The sequence below is a fragment of the Eumetopias jubatus genome, unplaced genomic scaffold (genome assembly GCF_037043125.1).
Source record: "Eumetopias jubatus isolate StellerSeaLion01/CBP00866 unplaced genomic scaffold, mEumJub1_p1.0 scaffold_2, whole genome shotgun sequence".
In the NCBI taxonomy this organism is placed as follows: Eukaryota; Metazoa; Chordata; class Mammalia; order Carnivora; family Otariidae; genus Eumetopias; species Eumetopias jubatus.
Genome location: NW_028274808.1, coordinates 125,747,799 through 125,759,976, shown reverse-complemented (window position 1 = coordinate 125,759,976; position 12,178 = coordinate 125,747,799). Strand labels below are relative to the sequence as shown.

Below are 12,178 nucleotides of genomic sequence, written 5' to 3'. Positions count from 1 at the left end.
GAATCACTATATTGTACACCTGAAACTAATATTACACTGTATGTTTAACTAACTAGAATTTAAATAAAAACTAAAAAAAAAAGGCACATACAAGGATGGAATCATCATGAATTCCACCAGTTAGAAGGACTGAGGACCTCTTTGTCATAATTTTTCAATGTAAAAAAAATAATTCCTCAATGTGAAGTTCACAGAGCCCTAGCAGTTCTATGAACCTCCTGAAATTATGTACAATCTATCACATGCAAATGCAGGTTTTGGAAGGCAGTCCATGGCTATTTATTTATTTGAGAGAGAGAGAGAGAGCATGTACATGTGTGTGGAAGCATGAAGGGGGGCAGAAGGGGAGAGAGAGAGAGAATCTTGAGCAAGTTCCCCACACAGCACAGAGCCCCATGCAGGGCTTTCTCTCAAGACTTTTAGATCATGACCTGAGTCAAAATCAAGAGTCAGATGCTTAACCAACTGAGCCAACCACGTGCCCCTCCATGAATTTTTAATTTTATTTATTTTCTTTTTAAAGATTTTATTTATTTACTTGAGAGAGAGAGAGAGAGAGAGTGAGGGGGAGAAGGAGACTCCTTGCTGAGCAGAGAGCTCGATGTGGGACTCGATCCCAGGCCTCTGGGATCATGACCTGAGCCGAAGGCAGGTCATGCCTTAAACTGAGCCACCCAGGTGCCCCCTCCATGACTTTTTAAAGAACAGATTCTCAAAAGAGTTTCATGACCATCCCCTCTACCTCACCTCATTAAGAATTATTACTCCGGGAAAAGAAGTATTTGCTTACAAACTTGTAATATTTGTCTTAGTCTTGTTACCAAGGAAGGAAATCTACTTAGTTTTATGACTTGGTATCTTGTCTTTTCCATTTCATATTTGTGTGTGGGAGGTAAGATTACACAAGTTTCCATTACCAATTAGGTGTGATTTACATTCTTAAGGTATCAAGTTAAGAAGGGATCCAGGTTTGCAAATCCCATTTTTAATCTCTGTTGCTGTTTATTATTTTGTTTGGTTTCTTATTTGATTCCCAAATTTGGAATGGTTTCTGTTTCCTTGAATTGCTTCATGGTTTTATTTTGGTAAATATAAAGCAAAAAGAAATAAAAATAAAATTTCCACGAAGTCTTTCCTTCTATATAATGAAGAAATTTGAGGCTTCTATAAAACATTTTCACTGGGCCTATTTCAAAACTAACAAGTAATTAACAAGATTTTGGCAGCTGTATTAGTCAGGGGCTTATGGAGAAACAGAACTGGTAGAATATATATATAATAAGTATACAGAAAGAGATTTATTATGAGGGATTGGCTTACTCAACTTGAGAGACTAAGAAGTCCCTCTACAAGCTAGAGATCCAGGAAAGCTGGTGATGTACCTCCAGTCAAAATTCCAAGTCCAAAGGCCTGAGAACAAAGTCAAAGGCAAGAGAAGATGGATGTCCCAGGTCAAGCGGAGAGAGTGACTGTGCCCTTCTTCTACCTTTTTCTTCTACTCAGGCCCTTAAAGAATTAGGTGCTGTCCACCCACATTTGTGAGGGCAATCTTCTTTAGTCAGTCTACCAATTCAAATGCTGAACTCTTCCAAAAACACTCTCAGAGACATACTTAGAAATGTGTTTTACCAGCTAAATGGGCATCCGTTTGTCCAGTCAAATCAATACATAAAACTAACCATCACAGCAGCTGTACATAAATACATCTAGTCTAGATATTTGGAGACAGGAAAATAAGTAACATTTTACTTCTAACTGGAAGAATCAGTATACTTAAGACAAAATGTAGGAAAATATTTGGATATGTTCTAATTATTATCTATTATTGCATAACAAACTAACCCCCAAATTTACTGGTTTAAAATAATAGCCATTTTATCTTATGATTCTGTAGGTCAGAAATTTGGGCCAGACTTGCTGGGTGATTCCAATTTTATCATTTCTTTCTCACTTACTAGTTGAAATACTTTTATAAAGAAACATTTCCTTCATCTATTATTTTATTACTTAGTAGAACCCTTCAGAGTAAAGGCAACATAAAAGCTTGATTCTTTTCCCATATCTATCAGTTTTCATAACAATGAATTATCTTTTCCTTTCATTCTCCAAAAACAACCAGGTTTTTAAAAATACCATAAAGAACTCATGGATTTAAACATAGTTGATGGCTTTCAAATAACTGGAATTCTTAATCTTATTCAAGTTCAAACTGCTCCATCTTTGGCCAGTAGTAGTAGCCTCTTCAAGTTGGTTCCTGAATCTTTTTGACATGATGTTAGTGGTCTTTGATAACTTTTGTTTTTGGTATGGGAAGATATTCCAGGCTCATCCTGTGCATTTCCTATCCTAGAATGGTATCTGTTCTTTTTCCAAGGAGTGTATGTGTGTGTGTATCAAACCTCATAGGTTCCTAATGACATTTCTAATTCAAATAAAAGACCACTCTGCATTCTAGGACTTGCACTCTAATCTTTCTTTCTTTTTCTTTCCTCCTTCTTTCTTTCTTTCTTTCTTTCTTTCTTTCTTTCTTTCTTTCTTTCTTTCTTTCTTTCTTTCTTTCTTTCTTTCTTTCTTTCTTTCTTTCTTTCTTTCTTTCTTTCTTTCCTCTTCCTTCCTTCCTTCCTTCCTTCCTTCCTTCCTTCCTTCCTTCCTTCCTTCCTTCCTTCCTTCCTTCCTTCCTTCCTTCTTTCTTTCTTTCTTTCTTTCTTTTTCTTTCTTTCTTTCTTCTTTCTTTCTTTCTCTCTCTTTTTTTTTAGCATTTTATTTATTTATTTGAGAGAGTGAGAGAGAGATCACAAGCAGGTGGAAAAGGTAGAGGGAGAAGCAAACTCCTCACTGAGCAGGGAGCCCGAAGCAGGACTCAATCCCAGGACCCTGAGATCATGACCTGAGCCAAGGGCAGATGCTTAACTGACTGAGCCATCCAGGTGCCCCACACACAAACCTCTTTCTATCACATCTGTATCTTCTTTCTTCTACTTGAAAATCCTGGCTTCCAAAGAGACATTTTATTCCAAAGGATAACATGGAGTTATTTATTTGCTTTATTAAAAAAATGTACAGGGCGCCTGGGTGGCTCAGTTGGTTAAGCGACTGCCTTCGGCTCAGGTCATGATCCTGGAGTCCCGGGATCGAGTCCCGCGTCGGGCTCCCTGCTCAGCAGGGAGTCTGCTTCTCCCGCTGACCCTCTTCCCTCTCGTGCTATCTCTCACTCTCTCTCTCAAATAAATAAATAAAATCTTTTAAAAAAAATGTACACACAAAAGTCTCAGAATAACAATACTAATATACTTACTCCAATACAATTACTGAAAAATTAAAAAAGTTTTTCATATGTTTCTAACATTCACTTCCAATTTTAAGAGGTATGCACTGACAGATCATATAACCACTATATGCTACTCTTTTCCTTTTAAACCTCTTATTGTCTTTGTTCTACAAATAACTATATAGCTAATGCTCAAAATCTGTCCTTTCATATTGTTAGTATAGACATTTTGGTTTTATGAAGTTCATTCTCTAATAAATTCTGTAGGAGTTCTCATGAGAATAATCCACAGAATTCTTTCATGATGTTAAAAGTCCATCTGTGCCTTTATATTTGAAAAGCACTTTTGCTCAATATAAAATCCTTGGATCACATTTTATTTCTTTGAGCCTCTTATGTACAATATTCCATTTTCTTTCAGCATAAAGACTTGTTGTTAAAACTGTGATGAGAATATAATTTTCTTTCCCTTATAGCTCACTTGCTTATTTTTGTCTAAATGTTCAAGGAATTAAAAAAAAAAATTAAGTCTAAATTTTACTAGAATAGGCCTTGGTGTTAGCCATCTCGGTTGATATTCTCAGGTAAATGATGTGCTCTTCCAATATATGGCTTCAAATCTTTGATATTTTCAGAAAATGTTTTTTGAATTACAGTTTTTAGTTATTTCTTCCACACTTTTGCTTTGTTTTGGTTTTCTTCTGTAATGATTCCTATTGTAATTATGTTGGATCTTCTTTGCTTATCTTCAATATTTATTATTTTCTCTTGAAATCTATTTACCTTCCTATTTTTGTGTTTTATTTTCCCCTATTCACCCTTTCTCTTTAGGCATTATCTGTTATGTTTATTTAACTACATGTTACATCTAGTTGAATCTTCACCTCTAAGATTATTTTTTTCTTTTACTTTTCTTCCCTTCTTGAGTTGTATCACCTCTTTCCTGAGTTTTTTTTTTTAACTTTGATTTAAGGGGTGCCTGGCTGACTCAGTTGGTGGAGCATTCTCCACCAAAAGAACATGCGACTCTTGATCTCATGATTTTAAGCCTGACGTTGGCTGTAGAGCTTACATAAAAAAGTAAAACAAAAAAAATATATTTTTTTTAATATTCTGGTTTATGTTGTTCTTCCATGATGTAACATTCAGCTTCTTTTAAAATATATTTGTGGTTATCTGTATGCTTAGGCATCTTATGTAGTTATTAATATCATCCATTCACTCAACACATATTTATTGAGCCATGTACTATGTGCAGACAGGCATTGTAGCCCAAAGTTGAACAACCCTAGCCAATCAAGTTTGTTTTATGTAACTAACATTTTGTGGTTGTTATGCAACAAAATGTTGATGAATACACCATACTTATAATTATTAAGTCTTAACTTTATTTAGTCTCAACAGAACACTTCTATACCATGAATTCTGCATTTTTTTAAAGATTTTATTATTTATTTATTTATTTGAGAGAGAGAATGAGAGAGAGAGAGAGCATGAGAGGGAGGAGGGTCAGAGGGAGAAGCAGACTCCCCACCGAGCAGGGAGCCCGATGTGGGACTCGATCCCAGGACTCCAGTATCACCACCTGAGCCGAAGGCAGTCGCTTAACCAACTGAGCCACCCAGGTGCCCTGAATTCTGCATTCTTGACCCTGCCACCTAGATTTATGTTTTTAGGAACGGTTTAACAGAGATATATTTTCAAGGAATTAAAAGTTTGCAAATTTTTTATCCATAAATGAATAACATATACATAATCTAAAAAATTACTGAGTCACAATCTTTTCCCTCCAGATCTCTGTAATTGTTTCATCATTACCTTCTGGCATTTAGTGTATTGAACAAGTTTTTTGTGTGTTTTTCTTAAATATTTTATGTATTTATTTGACAGAGAGAGAGAGAACAAGCATAAGCAGGTTGAGTGGCAGAGGGAGAGGAAGAAGCAGGCTCCCCACCGAGTTGGGAGCCCAACACAGGGCTTGATCCCATGACCCTGGGATCATGATCTGAGCTGAAGACAGACACTTAACCAACTGAGCCACCCAGGCATCCCTACTGAACAAGTTTTTGACTGATTTTTTTTGTCCCTTTGTAGGCTGTATATTTTTTCTGAAAAAAAAATTGTAATAACATGCTTTAAATTCTTGAAATTAAAAAAAAATTCTTTAGAACATTTTTAGTGTCTACTTTTCTTTAATTGCTTTTGTCTTGAATCCCATGAACATTTTCATTTGCAGACTAATGAGAGTTCATGAACATTTTCTATTATGTATTTTCATTACTTATTTTGCTCATTTTGTGTGTATTCTGTTCTTTGATTATATTAATTCATCAAAGTTTGCTTCTCAGTCCTCTGAATCCTATATTTATCATTTCTTTAAATCTCATTGGTTTTACCTCTTCATCATTTTCCTCTTCATTCTAGGGGGAGTGGTGGTTTTCAAATTTTCTTCCTTATCAATTAAATGTTTATAGTCACTTTTTAAAAAATGGTAGGTTTATTGAGTTATAACTTATAAACAGTAAGACTAAGCCTTTTTAAGTCTATAGTTGAGGGTAAGATTTGATAAATATATTTAGTCACCACTATAATCAGTGCACTCTGGGCAAGAGTAGAGTGAGATAAGCAAGACACCAAGGATTGAATTTTGGAAAATGATCATATTTAGGGTCAGAAGGAAGAAAAATCAGAGGACTAGTTTTTAGCCCCAATTCCTGCTATCATTCCAGAAGATTTTAGGTTCATATAGAGAATCCTTCCACCCTTTTGCCCTGTTATGTGCTGAATTGTGCTCCCCCAAATTCATATGTTGAAGTCCTAACCCCCAGTATCTCAGAATGTGACTACCCTTGGAAATCGGGCCTTTAGAGATGTAATTAAGTTAAAATGTGGTCATTTTAAGTTGTGAAATTTCATCACAAGTACAGGGGAAGATTACATAAAGACCCAGGGAGAAGATGGCCAAGGAGAGATGCTTGAAGCAGATCCTTCCCTCATGGTCCTCAGAAGCCAACCCTACCAACATCTTGATATCAGACTTCCAGCCTTCAGAGCTATGAGAAAATTAAATTTCTGTTTTGTAAGCCATCCAATCTGCGGTACTTTGTTATGGCAGTCTGTGTATTTTGTTATACACTCCCTTAACCTTTTGATCCACAATTAAACAAAATCCCAATCATAGAAAATTCCAATTCTCCCACGTCAATGAATGCTACAGAACCATCCCACCCTTAGAGCTGGGCAAGAGTGGTTCCTGTACTGCACGTATGGCTTTACAGAACAATTTGGCCCTTTTCCTGCTATACCAAACCCCAAAGAGCAAGGAATCTGTGGGGCCAAAAAGACAGGTTCACGCAGAACCTATGTCTTCAATTCTAGATAATGCTTTTGAGTAGCAGCTGGTCTTTGAAATCTCTGCTCACACAGCTCCAAAAAGGCTAAGAGTGCCTTTCCCCCAGGTCCTTTGTGCTAAGGGCCAATAGTGCTTCCAGTATCTAAATCCTAGACCCAACATGTAGTAACAAAGCTCCTAGGCCTAAGAGGTGGCTTAGCAGTGGAGTGGAAGTAGGCTTGCAAATAAAATACAGTATACCTTGTTAAATTTATATTTCAAACAGACAACAAATAAGTTTTTAGTACAAGCAAGTTCTGAATATTGCATGGTACATACTTATATTAGAAAGGTATTGTTTATATAAAATCCAAATTAAACAAAACAACCTTTTTTTTTTTTAAACAATGTAGGAACCCTAGATGGGGTCAGAGTTGGGCATTTGAGCTGGGTGTCCATATGCATGAGCACAAGGCCACTAATAGTATCAAACTGAGCAGGAGGACATTATACAGGGAAGGCAAGATACATGCGCCAATCAATTCTCCTTGAAACATCCATTCTGTCCAACACTGGAATTATACATTCAACCTGGCTTTCTAGGTCATTTTCAAAATAGGACAATAAAACATAATTTATTTTTACATTTTGTTAACTGTATTTATGTTTAAATATTGAGACATATGATGTTTGGGTCTCTATTTTCACTCTTGCCCCAGCTGTGCAAATGTCAAGGGGTTAATACTGTGTTGCAGAAAATTGCCTTAAGAGGTCAACGGTATCATCAACCACATTTAAAAGATGAGGAAACTAAGGCATAGAGAAGTTAAAAATAATTTGCCCAAAGTCATTCAGCTAGTGGAATCCATTTTCAATGTGAGATCTGTCTGAATATAAAGGAAATACTCTTTTCTAAAATGACATGTACTGAATGGTGACTATAGTTAATACTGTATTGCATATTTGAAAGTTACTGCAGATCTTATAGCAAATATTCTTCACCAAAAGTAATTTACTATGTCTAAGTTGATATATCCTTTGATTCCATCAGTTTACATAGATGCATAAAGCTGGTGCATTTCATGGGATATCAAAAATAGGTATAACAAAATCACAATTGTTCAGGCTTTGATCCTGAATTTTATGGGTCTAAACACTCAATTCTGTAAGTGTGCCTGCATTTGATAAAACTGTGGATTCATGTTATAATTATACACTTCAAAACACTGATTTATAAAATAGAATGCCAATTTAAGTTTGCAAGGACCAGTGTTTTTGGTAGAATAATGATTTGTAGTAATCTCTCTTTAAGGGAAATTCCAACCAGAGGATCAAATTAAAACAGAAAACTGCCTGTTTAGCCTAATGTTAGAACAAAAAGGGTAAATATTCTTAAGGTAGTATTTCCATCAAGATAGGGGAATTGTCCTATTCCACTCTAAGAATAATCCATCCAACAGTGGGAAGGCGGTTCATATGCTCTGAAGCTCAAAATACCCGGGTTTTTACTTCTTACTATTTAACATCTGCAGGCCTCAGTTTCCTTATTATGTAAAAAAGCCTTCTTGTAAGGGTTGAGATTGTTCATGTAAAACACCTAGCACAATATTACCATCACACTATGTATACATTATTCAAAATATTATACATTATATCAAATGCTATATTATTTATTATGTTATTTATTGCTATTGTGCAATTTATTATTGTTCTATTTAACAACTCTTGCTAACCTGGAGAAACAGGCCATAAGCGCGCTTCCCAGGCGTAGAGGCGGGTACGAGTTACCATGGCAACAGCGCGCGCCTAGACATCTTCCGCTCGCGCGTCGCTGGGGAAGAAAAAAAGCCTAAGCTGCGTGTTGCGTCATCACCGCGCGCTCGTTTCGGCTCTCCGTGCTGTTTTGGAAGGTCCCGGCCCGGCTACCGTCGCTCCCTGCCAGGAATTATTCTTTCTTTCGACCTTTGTTACATTGCATCGAGCCTGCAAGACTGTGAGTACTAAAGAAAGAAAGAGGGCGAGCGAGTGAGCATTAAAAGAGATGCCGCAGCACACTCCCCACCTCTGAACCCTCCCTATGTTTTCTTGATCCTATCAGCTTCCTCTCAGCTGGGATCGCGCCGCGTCAACTTCCGGGCGGGTGCCCGCCAGCACGGCCTCCGCCGCTCCCCTTCTTTGGCCCCTTTGTGTCCCCGCAGTATCGCGGCGCGGGCCCTGGCACGTCCTTTCTCGAGGCAGGGAGCACCATAGTGCAGGGAGCCTCTCCCTGTGGGCGGGCGCGCGGCCCGCAGGGGGGTTAGAGTGGGGAACGTGCCTGCGCGTGCTGGGGTAAGAGGAGGTTGCACGAGGGTCAGCGTGTGGTTCGAGGAAGGCGGGGCGGGGAGGGGGGAGACGGAGGGGAGTAGAAAGAGCAATGGAAATTTTAAGAAAGATATCCCTGTCCACCTTCTGATTATTGTGGCCTAACAATGAGGCGCAGCCATAATAGTCATCCTGTGCCACTGGCATGTTTGCGTGCTTTTAATTGCCTTGGGAATGAACTGCTAAGGCTTTGTATTTTATATTGTTTTCATGGCCTCTTTTTCTCTTTTTATTTTCTTCCTGCAGATAGTTCATTTAAAGCTCTTAATTCTACAGGGTGGTGGTTTCTACCAATATGAATCTTTTCAACTTGGACCGTTTTCGCTTTGAGAAAAGGAGTAAGATTGAGGAAGTGCCCGAAGCAACCCCTCAACCCTCCCAGCCTGGCCCTTCTTCACCAATTTCTCTTAGTGCTGAAGAGGAGAATGCTGAAGGGGAAGTTAGCAGGGCAGGCACACCTGATTCAGATATAACTGAAAAAACAGGTGAGTTACAATGTTGCAAATTGATGTAGCATCAGGAGGTATTTTTAAAAGATGAAAGGCGGAAAAGAGTCTAATATTCTTCATGTCGTACATACTAATATATTGTCCTCCACCTTGCCCTTTAAGATACTGCTTTGGGGCTGCCATGGGCACCATATACCTACTGTCAACTGAGCATCCATGGCTTCTTCAGTTTTGTATGAGTTCTTGGAATGTGGCCCAATGATGGAAATTGATGTCTGAATTTAGGTCATCCTTAGGTCAGAATAGTTGCCACTGGAAGAGAAACTAGGTGATTCAGACCAATGATGTAGACGACTTTGAGTCTGTTATTTAGCCAGGTGTTTACATTCATCTCAGTATTTTCCAAAAAAATACTGCTCACTTAATATGAACCAGGCTTTACTCAAGGTGCATGAAGACAACCTCTGGACAAATGAAGAGCAGATCACATTCAGATTTTACCACCATTTGACTTTCTGGAGACCCCAAGGGTGCAAATGAGTAATTGGTAATCTTCAAGGTGAAAGAACCATTTTTTTAACCTCTTCAGCAGATTGTCCCAGATAATGGGATTTGAGAGGAAGCCAAAAATTAGCATTTCCATTTTAGTCTGTGTTCTTTGAACCGTTAACAGGATATATTTGAACTCCTATGTTTTAGGCACTGTACCGAGTGCTTCACATTCTCTCATTTAATTTGCACAGCAGTCCTACAAGATATTATGCACATTTTGCAGAAATGAGACCCAGAGAGGTTAAGTTGTTAGGAATTTGATAGACCTGGAACTCAAATCCAGTCAGTCTAGTTCCTGAGCATAAACTTTTAATTGTTTACCTTATGCAGTTTCTTATGAAGGGTGGAAGGAATATTAGAAGTTTTATTTTAATGTTTATTTTAGTGATACCTTTTTTTAATGCAAAACTCAGTATTTCCCAAGCAGCTTTTATGCTGATGTGGCCCTGGCAAGATTGGTAATACGTATGTCATTATCGTTGGGATCTTACTTTGTTTGCTAGTCTTCTATTTAACTGTACCAGTGATGGCAGACTCCCCACACATTATCTTTTGAATAACATTTAAAAATCTTTGGGTGTATTTGGAACACGGTGGAATAATTTGGTAGGTTGAATTATGTGGGAATGAGGAGTCATAATTTTGAAAGACTTTGTTTGTATAAAAGGTTCTGAACTTGTCCAGAAGCTTAGGAGTGCTGTCTCTTTGTTCATTCTTTCAGTAGGTGTTTGCTTTGCATAACATGCTGTAGTTAACATGTAGACATCCTGGTACTTTAATATTTTAACAATCAATATATGAATCTGTTTCTTACGTAGTTAGAGGGGGCTGGGAAGGCCAGCATGTAGGCATGGGATTTTGAGCCCTTAGAAGTCTATACTGCTTCATTTTAGTTAAATGGGACATTGGACAAATTACTTAAAATCTGAGATTAACATTTTTTTTATCTGTAGAATAAAAAGCACTTTGTAAACTGGAATACAGTGCAGTGTTTTATTTATCAGGATTAGTAATATGAAATTCTTAATTGTCTCTTCTAATCAGAAGATGCTGCTATACTTTTTTTTTTTTCCTGTTTAAGGAGATTTCATTCATCTTTATTGGGATTTTTTTTTTCTCATATGTAAATTCCTCCTGTAAGCTGAGATTGCCTTTAGGAATCACATGGTTAGTCTTAATGACGTTGGGAAATATGAAAATTAAATTTGTTGTGGGAATGGTGAGAATTCATCCTACTAGGAATAGAGAGCTTTAAGAAAAGATGATTGCAGATGGTACTGTGAATTTGGGAGAATATTGAAAACGAAGGCTAAGTTTTGGTTTTACATTGTAGTTACTAGAGATCCATTAAAGCCTTCACAGATAGAAGGGTAAAATGGTGAAAGAAAGCTGTTTTGTTAAACCAGTCTAGCCATCCTGAGTACTGCACTTTGTTAGAGGGTAAGTTTTGAAGAGAGAGAATTCATTTAGGAAGTAGAAAGAACAGTAGAAATGGAGAAGAAAGAGATGAGAGAGAGTGTCCTGGGATCTAGCCCTGCATTGGGCTCCCTGCTCAGCAGGGAGCCTGCCTCTCCCTCTCCCACTCCCCCTGCTTGTGCAAATGCACAAGCATGCGTGCGCGCGCGCTCGCTCTCTCTCTCTCTCTCTCTCTCTCAGATAACTAAAATCGACAAGAATTTTAGGTAATTGAAAAAAAATGGTAGTTTCGTACATCAGAATAGGTATAAAGTACCCATTCTAACCCATTGGGCATGCCTTTAAAAATTCAAATAAGACTTAAATGTCCTGTCCCTAATTTAGCATGTTGGACGAGACCTAAGGCAACTTAACATAGAGGTAGGGAATTCAGAATTGAGTGTGGAAGCTTGGGCCTGTATACAGGATGAGATGCTGAAGCTGGTTTAGGATCCTGACGAGAGATGGAGATTAGGGAATCATTGGTGGGATATGGATTTTGACCTTACTTCCTTTATCATCATATGGTAACTTCTTATTCTGCCATTGTATGATAATGCTGTGTTTGCTTATATACAATAGAGTGTTAGAGTCTAAATCAGGTCTAAATCACCTGTTTCTTAAATAGAATGGAAATTGTAAAAATTACCTGTCATGGCTCTTTTAGCTAACCCTTTTAATTTTGCCAATATGAATTAAGATTTTATTTCCTACCACTCTTTTTCAGTTACTGTGCCACAGCCATACCTTTTCTTAAATATG

General features: G+C 37.6%; 1 protein-coding gene across 4 annotated transcripts in view; it reads left to right on the top strand.

Annotated features, from left to right (window-relative positions):
* Window positions 1–8,489: 8,489 nt before the first annotated feature.
* Window positions 8,490–12,178, top strand: part of SMARCAD1 (SNF2 related chromatin remodeling ATPase with DExD box 1) — a 72,928-nt gene continuing 69,239 nt past the window's right edge. For 3 of the 4 annotated variants that reach the window (XM_028117787.2, XM_028117785.2, XM_088021107.1), the window contains exons 1-2: window positions 8,490–8,592; window positions 9,207–9,445. In XM_028117787.2, coding sequence (XP_027973588.1) covers window positions 9,256–9,445 — 190 coding nt within the window. In that variant the 5' untranslated portion in view covers window positions 8,490–8,592; window positions 9,207–9,255. Of the gene's footprint in view, window positions 8,593–8,731; window positions 8,928–9,206; window positions 9,446–12,178 lie in introns of those variants that run through there. The other variant, XM_028117786.2, reaches the window with a different exon arrangement.